General features: G+C 42.6%; 1 protein-coding gene across 1 annotated transcript in view; it reads right to left on the bottom strand.

Annotated features, from left to right (window-relative positions):
- Positions 1-1,961: 1,961 nt before the first annotated feature.
- The window catches only part of phldb2a (pleckstrin homology-like domain, family B, member 2a), a 25,864-nt gene continuing 3,255 nt past the window's right edge, over positions 1,962-24,570 (bottom strand). The window contains exons 2-18 of the mRNA XM_078286812.1: positions 24,238-24,361; positions 21,825-22,759; positions 21,117-21,449; positions 18,686-18,820; positions 18,078-18,215; positions 16,240-16,386; positions 14,154-14,264; positions 13,977-14,066; positions 13,674-13,811; positions 13,116-13,215; positions 6,789-6,984; positions 6,276-6,366; positions 5,532-5,678; positions 4,755-4,974; positions 4,438-4,523; positions 3,599-4,210; positions 1,962-3,039 (exon numbers count right to left, since the gene is read on the bottom strand). Coding sequence (XP_078142938.1) covers positions 4,070-4,210; positions 4,438-4,523; positions 4,755-4,974; positions 5,532-5,678; positions 6,276-6,366; positions 6,789-6,984; positions 13,116-13,215; positions 13,674-13,811; positions 13,977-14,066; positions 14,154-14,264; positions 16,240-16,386; positions 18,078-18,215; positions 18,686-18,820; positions 21,117-21,449; positions 21,825-22,759; positions 24,238-24,292 — 3,063 coding nt within the window. The 5' untranslated portion in view covers positions 24,293-24,361 and the 3' untranslated portion in view covers positions 1,962-3,039; positions 3,599-4,069. The remainder of the gene's footprint in view (positions 3,040-3,598; positions 4,211-4,437; positions 4,524-4,754; positions 4,975-5,531; positions 5,679-6,275; positions 6,367-6,788; positions 6,985-13,115; positions 13,216-13,673; positions 13,812-13,976; positions 14,067-14,153; positions 14,265-16,239; positions 16,387-18,077; positions 18,216-18,685; positions 18,821-21,116; positions 21,450-21,824; positions 22,760-24,237; positions 24,362-24,570) is intronic.

Genomic DNA, 24,570 nt, shown 5'->3' with positions numbered 1-24,570 from the left:
ATAAAGCATTGCAGAGGCGACACAAAAAGAGCAGTGTTCCCCGTGTGAAGCCAGAGGCCGAGAAGCTGAGAAGAGAAGCATAATCATTTTCTCAAGAAAAACACGAGGATTTCACCGCATCAGATGCCGATATAGACGTCAGAACGGCAAACAGACTGTGAAACCATCTCCCCGCGAAAAGAACAATATCGCCCCTAGGCTCAATCTCAAGACATAGCAGCTGCTTAGTAACACCTGTGATGTGGGACTAAACAGCTGAGGTCGGTCCGGAGTCAAGTAGCAAATGTGTTGCTTTCGCTTTGTCTAAACGGCATGTAGATGTATAGAGAGGAGACTATAATCATGACTCCTCCAGCAGATATTAAGCTGTTTATCAGAGAGGGTTCACACTGTGCCACAGTGTGCTAAATTACATTATGCTCTCCATTGTGGGACCTGCTGCTATCAACATGATCTCTGCACAGCTTTAAAGAGGAAACTGAAATATGCATATTCAATGAATGCTGCCTTTTGTCAGCAGCCATTCACATGATTTCACAGCGATGTTGCTTCCATGCTTATTACAGTGACAATGTCAACCGCTTGTAGTGGGGAAGAGCTCAGAGAATTAACGAGGAACATGCTGCTTCGGTTGGAATATACTCAGATTCCTGCTGTTCAGTTACATTACATGAGCTATTTCTGTTTCCTGCAAATACTTGCACTATTGTTGAGGCCAATCCCTTGCCCCAGATATGTTACACAAATTACAGCACCCATAATGCACTGAGGCAATGCAGCCTCTGGTCTGTGTGTGTGCATGTGTTTGTGTCTGCCTCTGCCTCTGGAGAGACGACTTGCCTCTTTCGAACCTAATTTAGCATGCTTCATTCTGCGTTTCCATGCCAACCCCACTAGGTCAACCAATGAAAGGCTGTGAGCGTGGGGAGGAGGGGTTTAAATACATGAGGACCTTAATGAGTGCACTCATATACAGTACACATGCAAATTAGATATTCACTGATTGTTTTACATACCATTTTTATTTTAGTTATTGAATTACCTGACTTTTCTTTTGTTTATTTTTACTTTTATTTTTTTCATATACATTTTCAATTTGTTTCCAAATCCAATCTGTGCATTGACCAAGGCTGAACCAGTCCAGTAGGAATGTCTCTGTCTGAGGATGCAGTCACATAGTATATCCAAGAAGTTTAAATCAGTCTACTACACATACCAAAACACTCACCACACACCCATCTTTGGTGACCAATTTTGAAACAACTACATTTAATGATTATGCAGTATTAAACTCTGAAGTGTCACTTTTTACCCTAATATACGTTACTACAGCATCAGAGGTTGGTCATTCCCCTTAAGCTTCTTCAGAGTTTATATTATGTGATGAAGGCTATTTTTTTTTTATAGCTTCAGTTGGTTGCTGAGCTGTTTAAGATACATTTTCAGGTATACTGGGAACTGACGGGACTGATGAATTAGCATAAAATACCATAGTAATGGAAACTGAAAAACAGTCTGGTCTGTGGTATTAACTCTCACTAAGGCAATAATGACATAAACAAAAGTCAAAATCTTGGCATTATCCTTTAAGGATAGCTTGTTGAAAATAGCTAATTAAACTGCACCAGATGGACATGCTGGACAATACAATTAGGCCATCCATTCACATGAGCAGAGAGGGATAGCATAACTGTGTGAAAATAATGCTATGGTACCCAACACCCTTGTGAAAGCAAATCATCTTGCCATTTATAAGGCTTCCTTTCAGCTCTACAACACACAAAGCAATAGATACTACAGTAAAGCAATAGTCCACACTAAACTTGTATTCTTCCCTAGAACATGATCATGTTTTTGTCGGCAGTGAAATATAATGTGCATGTTGCGGTGTGACAAAGACAAACACAAGTAACCATAATATTTTACAAACATTATTTATACTCAAAAGTATTTATTCTTATTTGTAATGAAACATGGCACACATCAGTTATAAAAACTGTAGCCTAGTGTCCATTAAAATTACCATTATTCATATACAAAATATAAAATATCAAATGGATTCAAAATATATAACAATGTGGTGGTTATTTGTTTCAAGGCTTGTGATAACACACAGGGAAGTGCCTCATACTGGATGGCAGATAAGATGTTAACTTGTCAGGCATCAGATAGAGGCAACAACACATCCGCAATACTGTCAGCTCTGAAACCCGATCTGCACTCTTGTAAAGTCAAACAACACTAGCAGGCAAGTGGAACAGCAAGCCTCGCAGTCTGTGAACCAACAGCTGGTCACACCATGTTAACACAATCTTTCATCATCAATAAGTCAGACTGTTAAAAATAGGCAACACTGAAGAATACACTTGGAGTTGATAGCATATTTAAAATCAATCATTTTGTATGCATTAACCTCCTGAAACATTAATGTCTGTTTCGCTTCCAAAAGGCTCATTCTTATGATTGACATGCATGCGCAGATATATGCACACATTTGATATATAACAACTAGTAAATATGGATTAATTAAGATGGATTTAAGGCTCCGCTCCTGTTCTTTTCAAATGTAATTGTTTATTTACCAAGAGAGTATGACCAGCCACAGCATTACGTCATTTAAATGAAATAACTCTTATCACTGAGGACCTCTGCTGGTGAAAAGATATAATGGAAAGCTTTGCTATTAGGGAACATGCTGTGTTGGAACTGTACACATCACTGTTGCACAACATGGCTTCCTCATATCGTGCTTGCAGCCTGTTCATGCAGTTCTGTCATAGACAACGCCGCTATAGACAGAGGCAGGTAATTACACACTGTTAGGCATGAAACACAACACCATTTTGATTGGGACAGTTTGCTTCATTTATGTGGAATGTCTTCTCCAACAATAGAAAATATTGCATAAAGGTAGGTTTTAAAAAAGTGCATAGTCATCTCTTCATAAATGGCCACATTTGCATATGTGAAAAAATCCCTATGAAGACTCTGGTGCTTCAGGATTCTCCTCAGTCACTCATGCTTCTGAACAATAACACACTGTAGGAACACATGAATAATATGCATCAACAAATAGTATAATGTATAAATGCCTGAGAGTTTATGGAAGGCTTGGCACATTGGAAAGAAAATGATGAAAAGAGACACATATCTGGTTTAAGGAAATACTGATAGTGGGCTTGTGTGGATCAAAGCTATGTGCTGGTAGTCTATAATCAAAATAGTGTGAGTTGCAAATGTATAATAATACTCATAATAATGACATTTGAATATAAGTGACAATATAGATATGATACATCTGAGGTAAGATAAGAATGTGCATTCTCACAACCACTAATATAAAGTGGATGATCCTATATGGGAAAGGACGACCAGGAAACTGTGACCCGATAATACGACCAGGAGTTCACAGGAAGTGGCTTCTTAGATATTTCAGTCAGGCTAAGATATGAGAGCCAATGAACTGGTAGAGGAAGGGGAGCGGAGAAGAAGAGAAGAAGAAGAAGAAGAAGAGAGCTGGGATATCTAAATTACAGGAGGCTGCAATTTAAAAAAAACCAGATACATATACTCTCGCTTTTACAGCTATCAAACAAACCTGTTAGACAGATGGAGAGAAGCATTCCAGTGTGTAGGCAATCTGCATGTGTGGCAGATGTTCAGCTTACTGACCAATCAGAAGCTTCCCCAATCAACTGCTGAGCAATCAGAAGAGAGAGGTGGAGGTTTTGTAGCCAGTTGCAAGTAAGTTGGAAAATATGACAGCTGCATTGTTGCGTTGGTGTATTGATGATTTAGCCACTTATGGTAAATAAACTAATGAAAAACTGCCTAAATAATTTTATTATGACACCAGTATATTCATTCTTATAATCTATTGATTACGTTATAAAGTGTGCTTTTGGACATAAACGGTCCTGTGATTGATTGATAGATATAAGTACATAAACAAGTGCACTTCATGTTGACCTGATGAAGATCCACACTGGATCTAAACATTGTGTGTCTGTTGTCTTATTAAATGTCTGAAAAAGGCAGCTGACAGTGGTGGAGTATGACATTTGCCACGTTACACCATGAAATGCATGTGTCCCTCAGCACCGGTGACGATAACATCCATCCAGATACGCATGGCCTCAGGAGACGGAGCCACCATGTAGTACACCCGGTCATGGGTCTTCACACTGAAGGTCAGCGAGGGGTTGGGGCTCTTGGGTGGTGGAAGCGAATGTAATTAAGAGAAAAAGTGAAATAACAGAAAGAAGAGAAGAAGAGGGAGAGTGAAGGAAAAGGGAAAGACAAACAGATTTCAACAATATTCCAAGAAAACGGTGTTGTACTGTATGTGTTTATGTAAGCTGTTCCTAGCTAGTTTAATAAAATTACACTCACATACACACACACACACACACACACAAACACACAGAAACAACTTACTTTATGTGCGTTCTTTAAATGGTCATAGTACACCTCCTCTATGGCTTGAAAGTATATGACTCCTTTCATCTTGGCCTCATGTTTGTCTGCAGCACAGAATATAAACACAACTCTATTTACGGACAGCAGAACAAAAACCCTGTGATCAAAGCTCGTTCTCAGCATCCAAAGTATCCCAACATAGCCTGAAAATGATGTCACTGTTGCAGTAACTTTGTTGAAAATATGCAGCTTAAAATGTGAGACAGAGGACTGAGAGAAAGAGGGAGGAAGAGATACACTATATATAGAGGGTATAGAGGGTCTTTTGCATTCACCTGCATAGTAGGTCAGGGTCCGACGATTCTGATCAAAGACAAACCAGCGTTTCTTCCAGGTCTTGATCTTGCCACCCATTTTGACCAGGAATCCTCTACAGGTTTTATCGGTGATAGCCAGATGGAAGCAGGCGTCTGGGTTGTGTCCAGCTGCCTCGATATGGCCATGAAGATCAAAGTCATCTTTCCTTACAGGGAGGTAGCGTGTCAGCAGCCGGGACTGCGGACAGAATTACAGATTTAAACACTGCATGCTACTTTGTTCAAAGAGACAAGAAACCAATCGTGCACAAGAGGCATTTGAGCTGCCTAAATGTCCCGCAACAATCACCATGACATATTAAACATAACCAGTTATGCTGATGAGGTAATTAATTAAACTAATCAATGTATTAATTTGCAAATACTTCAATGTCAACATAAGTTCACATAACACATGGTTGATATTAATATGAACACCGTATTTTAAGCATTAAGAAGTTATAGTAGTTTCAAGAAAATTTGTTTTTCCTCATTAATATGCAAATTTATGCAGCAAGGTGCTTCAAAATTGAATCAGATCATGTACCATATAGGAGGAACCAGTGGTGTAAGTATGAAGTTTCTATCATATATTGTTCTTGAGTTACTGTGTTCACAAGAATGTGTCTACAGACAGACAGACAGACAAACAGACAGACAGACGCCACCATGACAACATAACGTCCCGCATCATGCACCATGGTGGAGGGACAAAATAAAAACACAATCAGATTCCATCCTCTTATCATCAGTTACCTGTGATCTCTGTTTCTCCCGTAGTTTAACCTCCCTCTCAATGAGTTTCTGCCTCCTGCTGGTCTCCTCCTGCAGTCGTTTCTCCAGATCCTCTCTTCTTCTCCGCTCCTCCTCCAGAGCCTGCCTGCGCATCTCCATCTCTCGCTCCTACACATTCCACATACAGGGGATTAGAAACAGCATCAACACACATGCATAGATACAGTACAGTACAGCCAAAGGCCCCCTTTATACCTAGCATTAACATGCGTCTTGGGTGACTGGATTGTGAAAAAACGCATAAAATCCAGGTGCAAATTCACTGAAGATGCATTGAAGATCCGATCATCCAAACCAGCTCCGGAGGCAGCCAGAGACGTATTTGACCACATTACCAAAGTAGTGTAAATGCGACGTGTTTTCAATCCACATATAGGAGCTATGTTAACGGAAATAAAGCTTCGCACATAGATCTAACCAAAACGAACAGGCAGCAGGCAGCTCGAACAGTAACATACTAGCAAAAATTAATTGTCAGGACACTCATGGATGGGGAACAAGCATTTACTGTCAATATTACGAGACGAAGTGACGTGCATGACAATCTGGTGAGGGAAAGAGAAATCCAATCCCAATGTGGATACATGAAAGGCATTTTAACGGTAGGTGTAATGTAATCCAGCTAAAAAATATCTGGACACAATCCGGACACGAGACGCATGTTAATGCCAGGTGGACAGGGGGCCGTTAGGTTCCACACATTACCCGATGTTCTAGGAGTCTCTGCTTCTCAGCCTGGGCCTCTCGGAGTAAACGTTCCATCTCCTCGATCTTTGCCATGTTGGATGTGCTGGCACTGTGGGAAACACACAAGTTTAAACATAACTAGGTCAAACACAGCAGATGAACTAGCTTTCTGGGATGAAGGAGACTGGCGCTTCCCTTCCACCTGTTTACCACTGAACAAAATTTAAAAAAAAACATTCCAAAGGCCTTGATTGAAACTGTATAGTGTGTGAGTGCTTGTGTGAGAAAGAGTGAAACTGACAGTGAGAAAGAGAAATCATGTGCGTCTCTGACCTGACACTCCTACATTACAACAGTTACTCCCCCTTCATCACCCAACCACCTCCACTCACTCTTGTGCAACTTTTATGCAGCAGCTACCTGAAACTCTATTTCTTCTGACTCATAGCCTGTTGAGACATAGTTCAGTTCTCCTGTGTGTGAACCTTTAAAACTGGCCTTTCATGTATGTTAACATGGTGTCTCTCTGACCTGGAAATGTTGTCTGGGGAGCCGGCGGAGAAGCTGGTCTCCATGCTGTCGGAGCTGTCCACGCTGACGGTGTCCGAGGCCTGGCTGGTATCCTGGTAGGAGAAGGGGTCCAGGAAGACATTGGACTCAGAGACGGCCCTGCTGCAGAAGTCACTCCGTCTCTGTCTGTCCTCATTCATGTGCGCGTGGCCGTTGCCTGCTGACAGAATAGAACAGGATAGAAAAGAATCAGAGACACCTTCAACATGCATTATCAAATCTTAAAAAGAACCAAATCACAACCAACTACTGCCTGCCCGATAGCATCTCATAATCATAGACCTTTCTGGAACAACCAGGTCAAGTCACAGAAATGAAACAGCGATCCACCAAGCAAGAGAAAGATATAGTTAAGGATAGACAGGCAGCTCAATGAAGCACTTTGAGAATAGATGAAAATAAGGCAGGTTCTCTTAAAGGTCTTCAAAAATAATGTTCTCTCATCACATCAGAGACGAGAGAGACAACAGTACCTACCAAGAAAATTATTTTTAGTCTCTGTCTCTAAAGCTCACTAGTTTGGACAAATAAAGAGACAATGGTTTTTTCGCTTAAATTTTGAAGACACACATCTAAATCTTCTTCAAAAACTGTATGGATACTATTTAAGCACCTGGTTGTTTTTCTTAATTTGTTTTGTTTTTTCATTACAATGCATGCTTATGTGAGTGAGACCATACTAATATATTACTGTAGATAGTTTTAGATATCATTCAATTCATAGTTGTCCCACACAATCATCAAGTTTCCCTTTGTCAGTGTATGATGCCTCCATTAAGCATCTGAACAATGTAAAGATGCTGCTTGCATTGAACTGTAACTTACAATAACAATAAAATCACTTTTTCCTGATGAAAATCAAAGCATATGGCCATGCAATAGGGAAATACATCAGTCCTGGTCAGAATCTCAACATTGCTGCACATACATGACTAACATACAGTATTTCTATTTTTAAAGAACATACAACATGCTGCTCCCTCTAGTGGTTCAAATCTTCCTTTATAATTTTGATGAAGCTAAATATTAAGCTGCTGTATACTCTGTAGAGAAGACGTCATACGCGTGTGAGTCAGCGCTAGTCTTTGAAAGCGAGCCCCCCTGCTCTCCCATTTCCCTCATTTTGGGTCAACTATCAGTGGGAGTGGAGAACATTGCCAGCTGCTTTACAGTGTTAATGGAGAAGCAGGTCGCCCACCTGCTACTTCACTGTGTCTTGACCCCTCCTTTGTTCTTTTCCAATAAAATATCAGGTAAAACAAAAATATGAACTCCAGCCGGCAAGGTTGAAGGAAACTAAGTCTATTCTAGATTTTATGCAGTGTGGGTACAAGGATCAAAGCACTGAGCAATTTGATTTTGCAAACAAAAGTGACGTTTTTGATCAAGTAATGTCAAATAATGTCAAAAATGGGTACTGCTGTTGGCACAGTGATTGAAACCGTTCCCTCTTACAAATATCTTGGCTTACTGCTATTTAACATGTTTTTTAAATCTCTGTCTTGTGCGATAAATGTTCATATCTTCAGAAAGAGATCCAAATCACAGTGAAACATACAGTATCTAATGAATCATACCTGAATCATAAATAAAGGGATTATAAATAGTGATTATAAATGAAGGGATTATATGTGTGTGTTACATCTGTTGAGTGAGCTGTGCAAAACAAGTCATTAGCTTCAAAACCACTGACTCTTATATTGTCTAATATCAGTGGCGTAATTGTGGCTATAACATTGGGGGGTACCGTCTAAAGGTTGGGGGGCTGGGGGCCCCCCAACCTTTAGACGGAATATTTTACTAATTTTAAATGCATTTCCAGAATATTTTACTAATTTTAAATGCATTTCCTGCAATTCTACAGACTTTGGCATCACTGTTGAGCTTTCTTGAATACAGTAAAAGATAGACTAAATCACCTTCACCAAAAAAGGAAAATGCAAAGTGACAAACTATTGATATACTGTATGTACGCCTAAGTTTTGATTAAAACCATCCTTTTTTCTATTAGTTATATATTTTTTCTTTTACAGTGTAATGTGTCTACTTGGAAAAAAGGGTAACTACATAAATCTTAACAATGGAGTAAAGATCAACACAACCAACTATCCTACATGAAACGTACATGACTGCACACATATTACATTATCTTGTTTAAAGACCACTAGCATTGTATTGTGGATCTGTAATGCTCCATTAACTTACATTTTCACATCTACCAAGTCACATTAGAGCAAGCTAATGTAAAAGCACATTACAATATAATCCAGAAGATAATTAATGAGAACTTGAGACTGATACAATTCAAATTATTCAACAGAGTTTATTATTCCCACCCCACCCCACAGGTACCATAACATTGTGTGTGTGTGTGTGTCACACTCACACACACTGTGTGAGCGAATGTGAGTGTGTGAGTGATATAGGCCTAAATGTTGTCTAACAGCCTTGAAGCATAAACATTTAGCACACACACACACACACACGCACATACACACACACACACACACAAAATAGAATTTCAAATAATCCAAACTCATTTTTGGCATTCAATCAGCGGCTTGGCCCACTGTTTCTCCTCCACCAATCAGAACACGGCTTCGCTTCGCCATTCTAACTGATTATGACATCATTGGATGGAGCTGGACCTTGCTCTACCAATCAGAGCCTGTCTCAGCTGCACTGATGACATCACAATCAGAATTCCAACATGTTTGGTCACAGCAGCTCAGGGCATAAAAAGCCTCGCTTGAGGTCTTCAGCTTCATACCTTACCACACTCTGTGTGATAAGGTATGAACTCCCCTGGGCGCTGGTACAGCTGTTGCTTGAACCGCGGCAAGAGGCTCTCTTTGGGAACCTTTTTACACGGTCCTCATTTCAGACCAGTAGCTATTGGATGCTTGATGGGCGTGTTTGGAAACTTTCTCTTATATTAAGTTAATAGTTCACTGAAATGTGTTTCTGAGAGAAATGAGGACCCTGTGAAAACAAGCCTTCAAATGATTGCAATCCTGTCAAAACCCACCACCCAGTCCAGCCGCTCCAAAGGTGTGGTCTGGTGGTTAGCGATGGCGGTTCGGTGAAGAGCTGGTGGTTGGTACGAAGAGATGCGGTTCGCCTTCCGCTGAAGCCAACCTGCCAGCCACTCCCAAGGTGTGGTCTGGTGGTTAGCGATGGCGGTTCGTTGAAAAGCTGGTGGTTGGTACGAAGAGACTCGGTTCGCGTCCCGCTGAAGCAAGCCTGCCAGCCAGTCCAAACGGTGGTCTGGCGGTTGTAGTTGAGGCGCGGTTCACCTCCCCTGAAGCAAACTTGCCACCCAGTCCAGCTGCTCCAAAGGTGTGGTCTGGTGATTAGCAATGGCGGTTCGTTGAAGAGCTGGTGGTTGGTACGAAGAGATGCGGTTCGCCTCCCACTGAAGCCAACCTGCCAGCCACTCCCAAGGTGTGGTCTGGCGTTAGTGATGGTGGTTTGTTGAAGAGCTGGTGGTTGGTACGAAGAGACATGGTTCGCCTCCCGCTGAAGCCAACCTGCCAGCCACTCCCAAGGTGTGGTCTGGCGTTAGCGATGGTGGTTCGTTGAAGAGCTGGTGGTTGGTACGAAGAGACGCGGTTTGCCACCCGCTGAAGCCAACCTGCCAGCCACTGCCAAGGTGTGGTCTGGCGTTAGCGATGGTGGTTCGTTGAAGAGCTGGTGGTTGGTACGAAGAGACGCGGTTTGCCACCCGCTGAAGCCAACCTGCCAGCCACTGCCAAGGTGTGGTCTGGTGGTTAGCGATGGCGGTTCGGTGAAGAGCTGGTGGTTGGTACGAAGAGACGCGGTTCGCCTCCTGTTGAAGCAAGCCTGCCAGCCAGTCCAAACGGTGGTCTGGCGGTTGCAGTCGAGGCGCGGTTTGCCTCCCCTGAAGCAAACCCACCACCCAGTCCAGCCCCTCCCAAGGTGTGGTCTGCCGGTTAGCAATGGCGGTTCGGTGAAGAGCTGGTGGTTGGTACGAAGAGACGCGGTTCGCTTCCCGCTGAAGTCAACCTGCCAGCCACTCCCAAGGTTTGGTCTGGCGGTTAGCAATGGTGGTTCGTTGAAGAGCTGGTGGTTGGTATGAAGAGATGCGGTTCGCCTCCCGCTGAAGTCAACCTGCCAGCCACTCCCAAGGTGTGGTCTGGCGTTAGCGATGGTGGTTCGTTGAAGAGCTGGTGGTTGGTACGAAGAGACGTGGTTTGCCTCCCGCTGAAGCCAACCTGCCAGCCAGTCCAAACAGTGGTCTGGCGGTTGCAGTTGAGGCGCGGTTTGCCTCCCCTGAAGCAAACCTGCCACCCAGTCCAGCCGCTCCAAAAGGTGTGGTCTGGTGGTTAGCGATGGCGGTTCGTTGAAGAGCTGGTGGTTGGTATGAAGAGATGCTGAAGCCAACCTGCCAGCCACTCCCAAGGTGTGGTCTGGCGGTTAGCGATGGCGGTTCGGTGAAGAGCTGGTGGTTGGTACGAAGAGACGCGGTTCGCCTCCCGTTGAAGCAAGCTTGCCAGCCACTCCCAAGGTGTGGTCTGGCGGTTAGCGATGGCAGTTCGGTGAAGAGCTGGTGGTTGGTACGAAGAGACGCGGTTCACCTCCTGTTGAAGCAAGCTTGCCAGCCACTCCCAAGGTGTGGTCTGGCGGTTAGCGATGGCGGTTCAGTGAAGAGCTGGTGGTTGGTACGAAGAGACGCGGTTCGCCTCCCGTTGAAGCAAGCTTGCCAGCCACTCCCAAGGTGTGGTCTGGTGGTTAGCGATGGCGGTTCGTTGAAAAGCTGGTGGTTGGTACAAAGAGACGCGGTTCGCGTCCCGCTGAAGCCAACCTGCCAGCCAGTCCAAACGGTGGTCTGGCGGTTGTAGTTGAGGCGCGGTTCACCTCCCCTGAAGCAAACTTGCCACCCAGTCCAGCCGCTCCAAAGGTGTGGTCTGGCGTTAGCGATGGCGGTTCGTTGAAGAGCTGGTGGTTGGTACGAAGAGAGGCGGTTCGCCTCCCGCTGAAGCCAACCTGCCAGTCACTCCCAAGGTGTGGTCTGGCGGTTAGCGATGGCGGTTCGTTGAAGAGCTGGTGGTTGGTACGAAGAGACTTATCTTATCTTATAAGGTTGTAGGCCCTTGTCAAAGTCCACAGTAAGAGCTTTACCAGGGGCTCCAGGGAATGTGGTGGGTGCTGCCGCTGCTGCTCCTGCTAGCAGCAGTACCATTAAGCCAGGTGGTAGTAGTCAGTAGTAGCAAGCAACAACACTGCTGCTGCTGCTGCTGCTGCTGCTGCTACTACTACAGCTGCTGCAGCAGTATAGGCCTAGTAGTGGTAGTTCCAGCAGTTCTCATTACAGATCTGAAATATCTTAAACTAGCATTTTCGCTAGTCATAATGTAATGAGAGATATTGTAAATTAGCATTTAAGATATCTCTCATTACATTATGACCTGTCAAAATGCTAATTTAAGATATTTCTCAATACATTATGACCTGTCAAAATGCTAATTTAAGATATTTCTCATTACATTATGACTTGTCAAAATGCTAATTTAAGATATCTTTTTTTACATTATGACTATAGTCAAAATGCTAATTTAAGATATCTTTTTTTACGTTATGACTAGTCAAAATGCTAATTTAAGATATCTTTTTTTACATTATGACTAGTCAAAATGCTAGAGGTATCAAACACAAGGCAGAGTCCAGTTTGGGATGAGGTTGGGATATGATTGGCATGCTTGGTGATTGATGACATATGTGGTTTCGATAGTGAATGTCCCGTATCACAAACAAACTGAATGAATGATGACGTGGCGCATGAATTTGGCCGAGCGCCAGGATACTGTGCGTCGGCAGTATAGGATTTAGCAAAAATACAGGAGTAGGAGAATATCACCAATCCTGGACCTTCGTTTGGATGGTAAGCGATTCAAGGCTTATTTCAGGCTTTCAGGATGTGACAGGTGCGCTTGTGGCGTTCCAAAATGTTGAGATATTGTCATGGTTGTGCCTGGAAAAAACAAGACGACTTGGAACGCGAGCGCACCGCGACGCCTATGTCTAATATACAGTATTTATGTTAAGACAAGCATTAATTTCAAAAAGTAACCATTGCTTAATACATTCTGACTAAATGTGGTGCCCCTTTTACTACAGATTGATATCGTACAGATTTATTAATAATAAAAGTCACAATTAATCACATAGCATTACCTCTCTAGGTATACAGCCTGAGATTTATAGCCAGTCACACTGCATAGATTTGAAGCACACAAGAAGAAGAGACAAAGTGGCAGTGTGACTCACTCTTGAGCAGGCGACGGGTGTTCAGGTCCCTGGAGGAGAAAGTGAAGCCCGGTGGGATGACGCTCCCACAGCTGGAGCTCTGGGACAGAGGCAGGTGCGCCTGAACAGCACACAGCAGCAGACAGGGTGGTCAGGACCTGGTTTACAGCCTTAAAGTTTATGTAATCTCTACCTTCTCTCACTCTAAAAAAATTATACATAATCTAGATGGGTGCAGGGTTCGAATTAAGGGAGGGCTGAAACCATGTTACGTTATTGGATAAAACCAAAATTTAGAATGTGGCATACTGTATAAATCTACTAAAGTATTCAAAATTTCCGAGTGTCACTGAATGCAGCAAAATCTCCCAAGTTGGTAACAAGATGAGCAAACCAGCAAATCTCCTTCATAAATCAACAAATTGAGAGTTTCATGACAGGCAACCACCACTCCTCCCAGCCCATCCCTTTCTGGGTGGGACCCTCCAAGACTTGGGACACAATTCAAACCCTGGATGGGTGTCACCAGCCTCAAACTGAGACTCCCTGTTTGGATGATTTAGACACACTGGTGCTCACCTTAGGGGGCAGACTGCGCCCCAGGGACCTGCCGTAGGGACTGAGGAGCTGCTGGCTCCTCTTGTGAGGTAGGCTGTCACTGGGGTGGGACGAGTTTTCTTTGCTGCTCCTTCTCCTTTCCTTCAGAGAGTGCAAGTGCTGCAGTCGTGAGAAAACAGAGAAACATTGACACATGAGGGGATTTCTCATTGTAGACATTGGAAACTTCAGTCATTAAATGTGTGAGATATTTCCTTTTAAGGCAGAGGTGCAATATATTATACAATATGAACTATGAGGAGGTGTGGGATTAGTGTTTCTTACCTCTTTGATGGTTACAGGGTTGTTAGCGAAGGCCTGACCCTCAGACAACTCAGCATACTTTCCTTCCAAGGACGCCAGTTTCTCTTTCTCCTGTAGACATCAGGACAGTCTTTCAAGTAAATGTGAAATACTTACAATAGGTAACATAGGTAATAGTTACAAATGTTTTTTTCTTACCTTCTGAAGCATGAGGAGCAAATTGTTTTTCTCCTTCTGGAAATTCTCTCTTTCTTGCTGGGTCTGTAAGGTGATCTGTGTGGATTGTTTCTTCAGTGTCATGAGTCTTTCCTGTGAGAAACAAAACAGCACGATAACACTAAGATAACAGACAGCTTTCACAAACAAAGAGGATGTGCATGTAGCAAAGTAATGCCACCACACTAAATTAGAAACAGGAACTTTTAGTTTGAATTGTAGTTGCAGGCATGCAGAGGTGTTTTATTTTGAAGCAGCAGCAGAGTGGACAAGAGGAAGTTCTCATTTTAGGAGCGGTAATTCTATTGTTTGAGGACTTTTTCCTTACAACTGCATTTCTGTATTCATTTCAAATTAAACTAGTTTAGTATTTCTCTGAGCTGGTATCTTGTGGGGAAGAAAATTATCCTAATGGGCTTTTCTGATTTGGGATACAAACATTCTCATTTCCATTTTTGTCCTCTCTTGGCTTTGCATGTGAATGAAAAAGGTATTCATTTCGTTGGTCTTTATTACTATGTAAATAGTATTTCATGCTTACCATTGCTGGTATTGATGGTTCTTGTAATTAGTTCATGCTTTGTGCTGCAATTCTCACAATTTCGCAGCTTTATTTTCATGCACAACCTGTAGTAAGATTAATAACAACAAACCACATTATAATTGAATAGTAAGCATATACCAAAAGCCTAAAAAGCCTAAAAGAAAGGAAATTAAAATGATCACCACAAATGCTTTCCAAAGGTTTTTATAGGTGCAGATCTGTGGTCATGTCTGCTGTATTCCAAACATGTGCTCACCACGACTGAGCAGACAGAGCAGATTAAATCTGAAGCAAAGAGCCAAATTCATTCTTGTAGACTAGGTGCACTTTCCCTGATAGTAATCTGAACCTTAAGTTGCATCCAACTCTGCACTTTATTTTGTTTTTAAGTCTACTGACAAGCAGTCCAGAGCTTAAGAGGGAATAGTACTCAATTTGGGAATTCATATACAGTATATTACTGTTACGTCTTAAGACTGTCCCATAAGAGCATGAATACTCCCTCGCGATGCCAGAAACCAGAGTAGCAAGAGAAAGTAAGGCTAGTTAGAGAGTGAAGCTTCTTTACTTTTTTACTCTCATTTTTGTGTTTCTTTTTTGTTTTTAATCTACACACTACTCAAACTCATACTCATAACATATTTCACCTAGGACACAAGACAATGTTAAGCTTGAATATTAACAGCTGTATTATCAAGTTATTTAACTTAACTTCTAATCAACCTATTTATGTACACATAAAACACTGCATTTTGTAAATAAGAGCACACTGCTGTCTGGCCTGTATCACTGAATAGCCAATACTGATATTAATGCAACAGTATGCTCCTAGGTTTTTGGCAAAATTTGGTTTTACTGGTAAAATAACTAAAAGCAAAGGTTACTTATATAGATTTATCTGTTGTGGACAAACAGCATTTTTGGTTCAGCCTAGCACCGTTTTTTGCAGGTTTATTTACTTTTGTCCACATTTTCTCTATTCGGTGTGCAAGAGCTAGCAGGTTTGCCTCTGCTATGTATTTGGAGTTTTCAGGCTTGGTGGGTCGACCCAAAATATTCTTGAACTGTTAAAGTTCTATAATTTATAAGCATTTTTTATCTATTAGCATTGTAATTTCAGCGTGTCAGTATCACCTGAGTGAATTAGTGTCATGTTAGAAGGTTTTATTGACATTTTTATATTGCATATTGTTATATTGCTTTGAAAAATGTAACCGCTCAGAGGACACCTTTTGAGTTAAGTTACACATATACATTTAAATTCATTCTAAGTGTAGAACAGATGCTAGAAGCCAAAGCAAAAAACAAATCGGAAAGTTTTTGCACTGGTTTTTAAAATTAGTTTTGGCAAGCCAGCTGGCATAGTCTACTCGTCAAACTTTGAAAATGCCATTAACCTATTTTGTTGACAGTTCTTACTGAAAATAAACGCTTTTCAAAGTGATGCAGTGCCAACACTAACTATAGCGTTATACATGCACGACATGCTACATGCACACTCACAAAAACTCGCACTCTCTGTACCTTGCGTGTGACAGTAATGCGCTGGCACTCAGCAATCTCTCTGAGAAGTTTCTGGGTCTGATTCTCTTTTTCCTCATCCTGATGAAATTCTCTCTCCAGCTGCTGGAACTCCAAGTCCTCAAAAGGCTTCGTCTGCACTGCAGCTTCCTAAGGAACAACACACATAGACAAACCCAGAACACTCAATTTAAAGTAAGTGAATGTGCAGAGCAAACAGGCAGGGAGAATACAGTATCCATCAATCAATCACTAAAAACATCAATCGCGCAGTGAATTCCATCTACTTTGGGCACAAGGAATGAACAGTAAATTTAGGAGAGACTAATCTACATACCTAATCTACTTAATCTATGTATGTAAATTCATGAATAAATTTGTCTTGATGTAAACTCTGTTTTCACTGCATTTAAAATGGTGTTTACATCTGAGTTACATTTACATTTTAGGCATTTAACTGATCACCTTATCCAGAGATGGCATTTTGGACAATTTTAAAGGGACAGAAATATTTTTTGTGACAAAAAAATAATCCAGTGTACGTGTTCACACGTGCACCAGTGTATGCAGTACAGAGACGCTATGGTTTCAATTTATTGTAGTTGTTATAATTAATTGTAGCTGGAGTATTACGTTAGTACAAAAACAATCTGAAGCACTTTGAAGCACATCTGTAGTCCTGAAAAGAAGTTGAACTTAACAATGTCAACCTATTAAAATATACAGCTGCTTTGATTTGGCTCTCTTGTGTATTAATTTCATATTAGTGGGTTTTGTTTTGACATTGACCTGCACATTCACTTGGAAAAGGCCAAAACTATTCATATTCAGTTCATTAGCTTTCATATTCAATTCCATGAAAAAAGGATAGCATGTGCTTTTAACTATGCTTTAGTCACCACTGAAGATTTATTATCAAATGCCAGTTAAGTTTTTGTTCACCTTCCATTGCTCCCCATTAAATTCCCTGGCTATTTTTTACCTCACAGCAGCTCCAAGACATTGTGACCATGAAGAAGAAACTTGCTAAATAGCATATTTGTTAACATCCTCTATATGCATTTCAAGCTCTACAGTCCTAATCTAACTGGAAAAATTGCAGCCAAACTCATTTGCATAAAATATCTGAGTAGATGTTTGTTGTCCACAGAGTTGGCTATTTTTTTGCACATGGTAATGATTTGGGCCCCTTCCAAGATCCGGGTCTGAGGCACAGGAGGGCCATAAGAGGAGCTGTCAGTGTGAGACAGGAAGCAAAAGAGGGGAGAGAGAGCCAGCAGGTCTAGATGCTTATGCCACTGAGAAACATTTTGTTTAATTTGTAAGAGAGATCTTTAGGTTTTAGCTCTTTGTTTTCTGGGCTTGTGTTCTGCTGGTGCACATTTGGACGGTTTTAGTTATGATGAGTGTCTTTTAGAAGGCTTTTCAAGTTGCTTTGGAGGTCCCGGATGTAATGAACCCTTTGTCTGTAGGTGGTTTGAGTGGCTTTTTTGTAAGTTTCCTTTTGGAATGATAATTTGTTTGGTTTCAACGGGAATGTAACTGAACCCAGTTTGGAGGAAGCTGTGGTTATGTCAAACTGATCCTGGAGAATTGCTGCTTGAGCTGCGGCTTTAGCGCCTTGGGACCCGTGTCCATAAGTCTGGACGCTAACACTCACATGCTCACCTCTGGCCACTGTCAGCTCTACTGGATTGTTGGTTGTGTGTGCCAACTTGCTTCAATGACAGATATTGAGACATTTACATCAGCTAATTGCTGACAAAGAAAACTTGCCTTGTCAAGTCCCTCCTGGAACAGATTAATGGCATGCAATTTCTGAACATTTCACTCATTTTTACCTTTGACTTCTCAGTGAGGCTTGTCTTTTCAATGCTGTGCATCTTTTCATTGAGTTGGTCCAGAACCTCCTTTTCCCTCTGCAGCTGGGCCATCTCAGAGTCCTGTTCCCCCTCCAGCAGAGCACACTCCACCTCCATCTGCAACAAACAGAGACATACAGTAGAATATAGTAGAAAACTTGCCTTTGGCTTCACTCTTGTTAAAAAGGAAACTTAAAAATGCAATAAATGCATGAGCAGACAGAATAATGCCTCTGAAAGCAATGCCTGAGAATTAAAGAGTAACTAAACACCAAACCCAAATCTGTGTAAAGCCTGATATCTCATGGTAAAAAGCATGCTACCAAAATTGCCATCTGCTATTGGCTGATCTTCGGTGCCAGGTGATGTCACCACCTGCTGTAATCTATACAAGGTGAACATAGCATGCTTTTTACCTTTAGAAGCCAGGCTTTACACAGATTTGGGTTTGGTGTTTAGTTACTCTTTAAGCAGCCCACTTTATCAGCTTTTACTGTGGCGAGCTCTGACAAGACAAACACTGACCATCACCTGAACACAAAGAAGCCACTTAGCTGTTGCTTCTGTTCACACAGACTATACTGTACCTCTCTGATGGACTCCTCCATCTGGTTGTCCAGGTCTTTGATCTTCTGCTCCAGCTCATCTATGTTGTTCAGAACTTGAATCCTCTCCTCCTCTATATGCGTTACTTCCTGTTTCAGCTGCACAATCTCCAAGGCCTGCAGTGACATCATGACTATAAATGCATGTGTCTACAGTATATAATACAATGAGGGTGTGTGTCTATGGCATATCTATGAGGGACTTCATTCAGACTTTGTTGTTTGTACACACAAACACACACACACACACACACACACACACATATGAAATGTAAATACTCACACACATAAATATATGAAATGCGCATACATGCTGCACATAAACTATTCTAGACAATTCTCTGTTGCCATTATAGGGTTTATTGGCAGCAGGGTCTCTTGGTGATTATATACTCAATGGAAAGTTAAGGCAAGTCCTCATAAACTGAGGAACTACTTATTTCAGAACATTAACCTCATGCATAAAGTATGCTGTGAAACTATTTTGACTGTTTATGCCGAATTAGACTAACGCAACTGCTGTTTAAACTCACCCGAAACTGGTTCACCAACTACTAGGACAGAATTACTTTCCACTTTGTGTAATGGAAATCTCTATCACTGCACTTCACTGCCAGTCACACCACAGTAGGAGAACTCCCACATATCGCATCTGCTACTAATATCATACACACACTCACTCACACTGATATTTAGGCACATTTAAGACTTCGTATAATATCAGGTCGTCTTCCTTATAGGAGCCAAGAGGAATGAATCTGTGTGGCTGCAGCCTCATGTGGCAAGCAGCTCTAGGATTTATAGGTAGTTTCCCAGGCGGTATGTGAGCGCTCCTTCCTGCATGCTGCTGCTGTGAGGAATGCAAGAGATGGAAAAGAAGGTACTGGGAGTCTCAACAAGGACTGGTGTCTGTAAACTTCTGTCAGAGTGGATACACAGCAGAAATGATGGTCTCCACTTCAAAATATGATTCATAAACACTACTGTAGGTGTAAACAACAGGTGAAAATTGTATCCTTAACACCTCATATAAAAGCTGGCAAAATTATCTGTGTTGGTGTATACAATTACCATTTTTATAAGATCCTCCATCAATTAAGCTTCAGTATAAAGCGCAAAACATCTGGAAAAATGCATGTCTTTGCCATGCATATACACTAGAACTCTTCCACTCTCCCACTTCCACACACACACACACACACACACACACACACACACCCATACACATTTGGGCATGTGCACAGACACACACATGCACACACTTATTCTCCTGGGGATAAAGTCATTTCCTGTTCCCCCTCCTTGAAGAGTTTGAATGGCTGACTGCTGCAGCAAAACTATTCCAAGGAGAACTTCTTCATTAAAACCAGACACACCATTAGGTTGTTACTGCTCTTGAGTGGAAAAATGCCACATTTAACAGAGACTGTAACTCAGTGGTACTAGGACTGAGACAGTATGGAAGCGGGCTGGTTAGGGGCTGGGCTCCTCCAAGAGTCAAGGCAGATATATTTGTGATATTCCCACTGTAATTTAATCAGATAAAAACAATTAAGTTACAGTGTGAAAGATCAAACCGTGGTTAAACAGCAACATCACGACTGTGAGAGAGACTTGCGCAACTGTGATGTCATTGTTAATGTGTCTTACACACCCACATAAACAGGAAACGTACAAATTGCCATCCGTGTGTAAAAAGTAAAGACATTTAGATACTTGCTTCTCACAATCAAGCCTATGATTTTCAAGAATCAACCTTAACTTCAAAACACTTTTAGGTACAGAACGATTAACGCTGTGGAGGGCGAACATAATGTGCAATGACTATGCTATGGACGCAATGTCAGCATGTGACTCATTTTTAAGACCTCTAAAATTGAATTGAAGACTCAAAGGCTCTATTTAACAATACTGAATGACTTTTTCAGAACCTGCAATGTGTAGATTTACCACCCCACTAGTAAATGTGAATTGATTCAGGTCAATTAATTTAGCATGCAGGCACAGGACTCACGGGTTCAGCAGTGAACAAGGACTTATGCCTGGAAGAAGCTATAGTCCTTGCTAACATGACTACATAGGTTAAAGTATTTGCCCTGACAACAAAATTGTCAAACACACAAATAGAAACAAGCTATCAGATCTCTGAGAATGATTATCTGTCTGACCATTTATGATATAAGTGAATTTGGAAAAGGAGTTTACTGTATATACTGGATGCAAGAACATTTTTTATGGCAAACGCTTCCAGTAACTGAATTTTGAACAAAAAAGAACTGAGTTGATTGAATTGACTTCATTCCTCATTCCTCAACATCCATCATAATTTTATTTCACTCTCCCAAAGTAGTGCTGGTGAGCATCCGTCAGAGAGTCTGATGTAGATTTGGGGAATGGAGGAGTAGGGTCTTACTTTGACTCTGTGGTGGGAGGAGGGTGACGGGGCGCTGCTGTTCAGGCTGACAGCAGGAGAGTGGGACCTGGCCTCTCTGTAGCCGCTCTGCTGAGGCTGGCAGACCTGCTGCTCCTCAGCCAGTTGGTATTCCCTGGCTTTGGCCCCAAAGCAGCTGTCTGGGGCAGCGCTGCTGGGAGAGTCAGAGAACACCGACTCGTCGTCTGACACCTGCAGCTTCTCCAACTCCTTGTTGATCTTCTGCAGGTCGGACACGGCTGAGCCCGCCGGCTCTCTCTCCACCTGGCCAAACTCAGTGCAGAGGTTCAAGATGGTCTCCAGACGCTGGCACTCCTGCAGACAGGGAGGATGAGAGCACACTCACAAACTGATGGTTTACAAATCATGATCACGATGGAATTGCTATTAAAAACCACCCCAAAAGTGTTAACATCCAACATTACAACTTTTTTTTTTAGCACTTTCATGTTTCAAAAGAGTTCCTCAGCAAGAAACTGGGGACCAGATGGCAACAAAACCAGGACAAGAAGTCAAACAAGCTGTTTAGGGGCAAACTTTCCATCACATTTCCTCACACTTAAATGAAAAATGAAGGAAGTGAGAAGAAATAATTAAATTTGAAACCATCATTTATCCAACATAAGGATAACTGATAGTCTGACGGATTAAGGACACATGGATTCACTGGAGGAACAGAAAGAAACTCACCAGTCTCTGCACTTTCTGCTCCCTGAGTCTCTCGTCTCTCTGGTGCTGGTGGTAGTCTCTCAGTTCCTCCTTCCCATTCAGAGAACTGATGCTGCCCATCCTCTGGCCTGGACCCAGCCCGCCCTTCCCAAACGACAGCCTCCTCTCTCCCAAGCCCAGGTCTAAACACGTCCCCTCACACTCCATGTCAAAGCCCAGGGAGCTCAAAGAGGCCAGGCTGGCCCTCCTGGGTGTACTGGGCACGCTGGCTGGCACCGTCACATCAGGCGGTTGCTCAAGAGAGGACAGACTGCGCCGCTGTCGCTGCCCACTCCCCACTGAATGGCGAGTGGGCAGCGACAGAGCGGGGGGATCCGCTGCTCGATGGAGGCGGGGCAGAGAGCGGCTGTGCATTCCCAGGCTGTTGAGGGAGCCAGTGGAATATTTCCTCTGTCGGGTGTCTGCTGTTTTGCCCTGAGAGTAGAGCCTGCGGCCCATACGAGGGCTGGAGGGCATACTGGCCGCTCCGCTTTTGACCCTGGGAGAACGAGGCAGGGGCTCCCCATAGGAGAGCAGAGAGCTTCCATCTGCTAAGTTGGAGAGGAGCAGGCTGTCTTGCGACTGGTGGCGAGAGCGGCCATGACGGAGCAAGCAGTTGGGGCTAAGCTGGCGTTCGCCCTGGCGAGGCGAGGGGGGCACGCTGCTGCTGCTCATGTAGGAGAAGCTTCTGGAGGCAGATGGAGGGCGCTCGGCGTTGCTGAGTATGGAGAGGGGACCCTGCAGGAGAGGTCTGCTGGACTGGGGCCCGACAGGAGGAGGCACACTGAGGTAGTTGCGGCTGCATTCGGCTGCCCTTAGGCTGGCCTCCAGCGCACTCTTCCTGCGCTGCAGCGTCTCCATCAGCTCCTGCAGCTCTGCCTTGGAGCGGGAGCCTCTCAGCAAAGTGCCGCTGCTGTCTGTAGAAAACAAGTTTACAAAGCATGTAATCCTGTCTCTTTTTTGACCATACAGCGCTATAGAGTCAGGTTAAATGTACCTTCCTTAATAAATACCAGTTCAGCTGAGAGAAGAGCCATCAAACGTGTGCTGACTAAGAGGGGGGAAACCAGAAAAGAATGCGCGCTCATACAGTTCTGAGCCCAATACAAACATTGGCTCAGCAGCTTCTTCTAAAAATGGAAGAATGCTGGTGAACCAAGACAGACCAGAATGCCATCATACTCTCTACTGTAAGAGAAAGCCAGGACCCTGAGAGCACCCTCTACCCCAGCACCCATATCTTAGCATGCACTGTAAGGATGGTGCTCTAAGTCATGGGTGTCTGGACTTAACCTGGACACCATCTACCTGTGGCTGTGATCTCAGTGAATAAATTAATAACCAGAGTGGGGTGGAATTGGTGAGCTTCTTTTATGACTTGGATGGGCAGCTTGAATGCTTTTATAACTTGTAGTGCAGAGCAGTTTATAACCAAATCTACGTAAAGCTATTCTGCCAAATATACAAAACTTTATAGTAGTCATTTCAACCAAGACGAAATTCTAATGTTGTGGTAACAATATGTATCTGGAATGACTGTTAGCATGGTAATGCTAACAGTCATTCCAGATACATATTTATTTGAATGACTTCATATTTAACAACTCCCAGATGGCAGATATTTCCACATCTAAAATTTCAAATGTGTAATATATACAGGATTGAGATTCACAATGTTCTGAAATCATTGTAGGTACTGTCTGCAATTTCCATCACTGCTTTACAGGTACCAAACTCCTCCTCTATTTATTGTGACCCTTGAAATGGATTTTTCAGACAAAGCCAAGGCAAGGAAGTAACTACAAAGTGTGCTGCTACCGCTAAAGCTAAATGAATGAGAATCAGAGGGATAACCGTAACAAGTTTCTGAATGCAATTTCCTTTAAGTCATGTTTCACTTTGGTAGAATATTTTCACTTTTAAACGCACATACCTCTAGGAGTTCATGAATTGCCATCCACCAAAATTGTCTGCTCTGTGGACCCACAGTCAGCACTTTCTTTTATTTTGAAAACCTTATATATACTCTCACACATTTAGAAACAACTCTGTTGCCAATTATTGATATTGAGAGCTAGGAAAAAATCCTGAAAGCCAGCAGTGACTGATCACTAGGACAGCTACTGCTGAAGATTCACTGCTCATGGACCTGGTTAAAATGATCTACAAAGGGGAAATATCACTTGAAAACCAACTAAAGTAACACATCCTTGTATACAAAATCTGGATGATTTTACCCCAAAAACATGTTACCCATAGAATTTGTTGATGTGCGTATGGCTCTTAGAGCCAAACCATGCATTCCAGCTTTCGTCCAGTTCTTTGATGTCTGTTAGACCAAAGATTCATCCAAATATCACATGAAAACAAGAGCTTTTCTTAAAGGTTGTCCTACCTGAGCCATAGCCCAACGTGGCGACAAGACTCCTTTGAGGCAGCATGCTCTTCATTTGACCGGCTTCCTTTCTGTGTTTCACTTTGAAGAAGCAGGACTCACTTGGGCCCTATGCCTTTGTTCCCTGGGAAAAAATAGATTTGCATATCTGCGTGAAAATGATGAACAAAAATAAACATATTTGTAAGGTGCAATGGGAGCAGGATTGTGTGAGAAGCTTTGTGCCTTATGCATATGTATATGTAGTATGTGAGTGTTTGTATGTCTGGATACATCTGACACTTGTCTGAATGTTGTTTCTGATGTTGAATGTTGCTTTGTCTGTTTCTAGTG

Source organism: Centroberyx gerrardi, chromosome 11, assembly GCF_048128805.1.
Source record: "Centroberyx gerrardi isolate f3 chromosome 11, fCenGer3.hap1.cur.20231027, whole genome shotgun sequence".
Classification (NCBI taxonomy): Eukaryota; Metazoa; Chordata; class Actinopteri; order Beryciformes; family Berycidae; genus Centroberyx; species Centroberyx gerrardi.
Note: the sequence above shows the minus strand (reverse complement) of the source record. Positions and strands in the feature narration are given on the sequence as shown.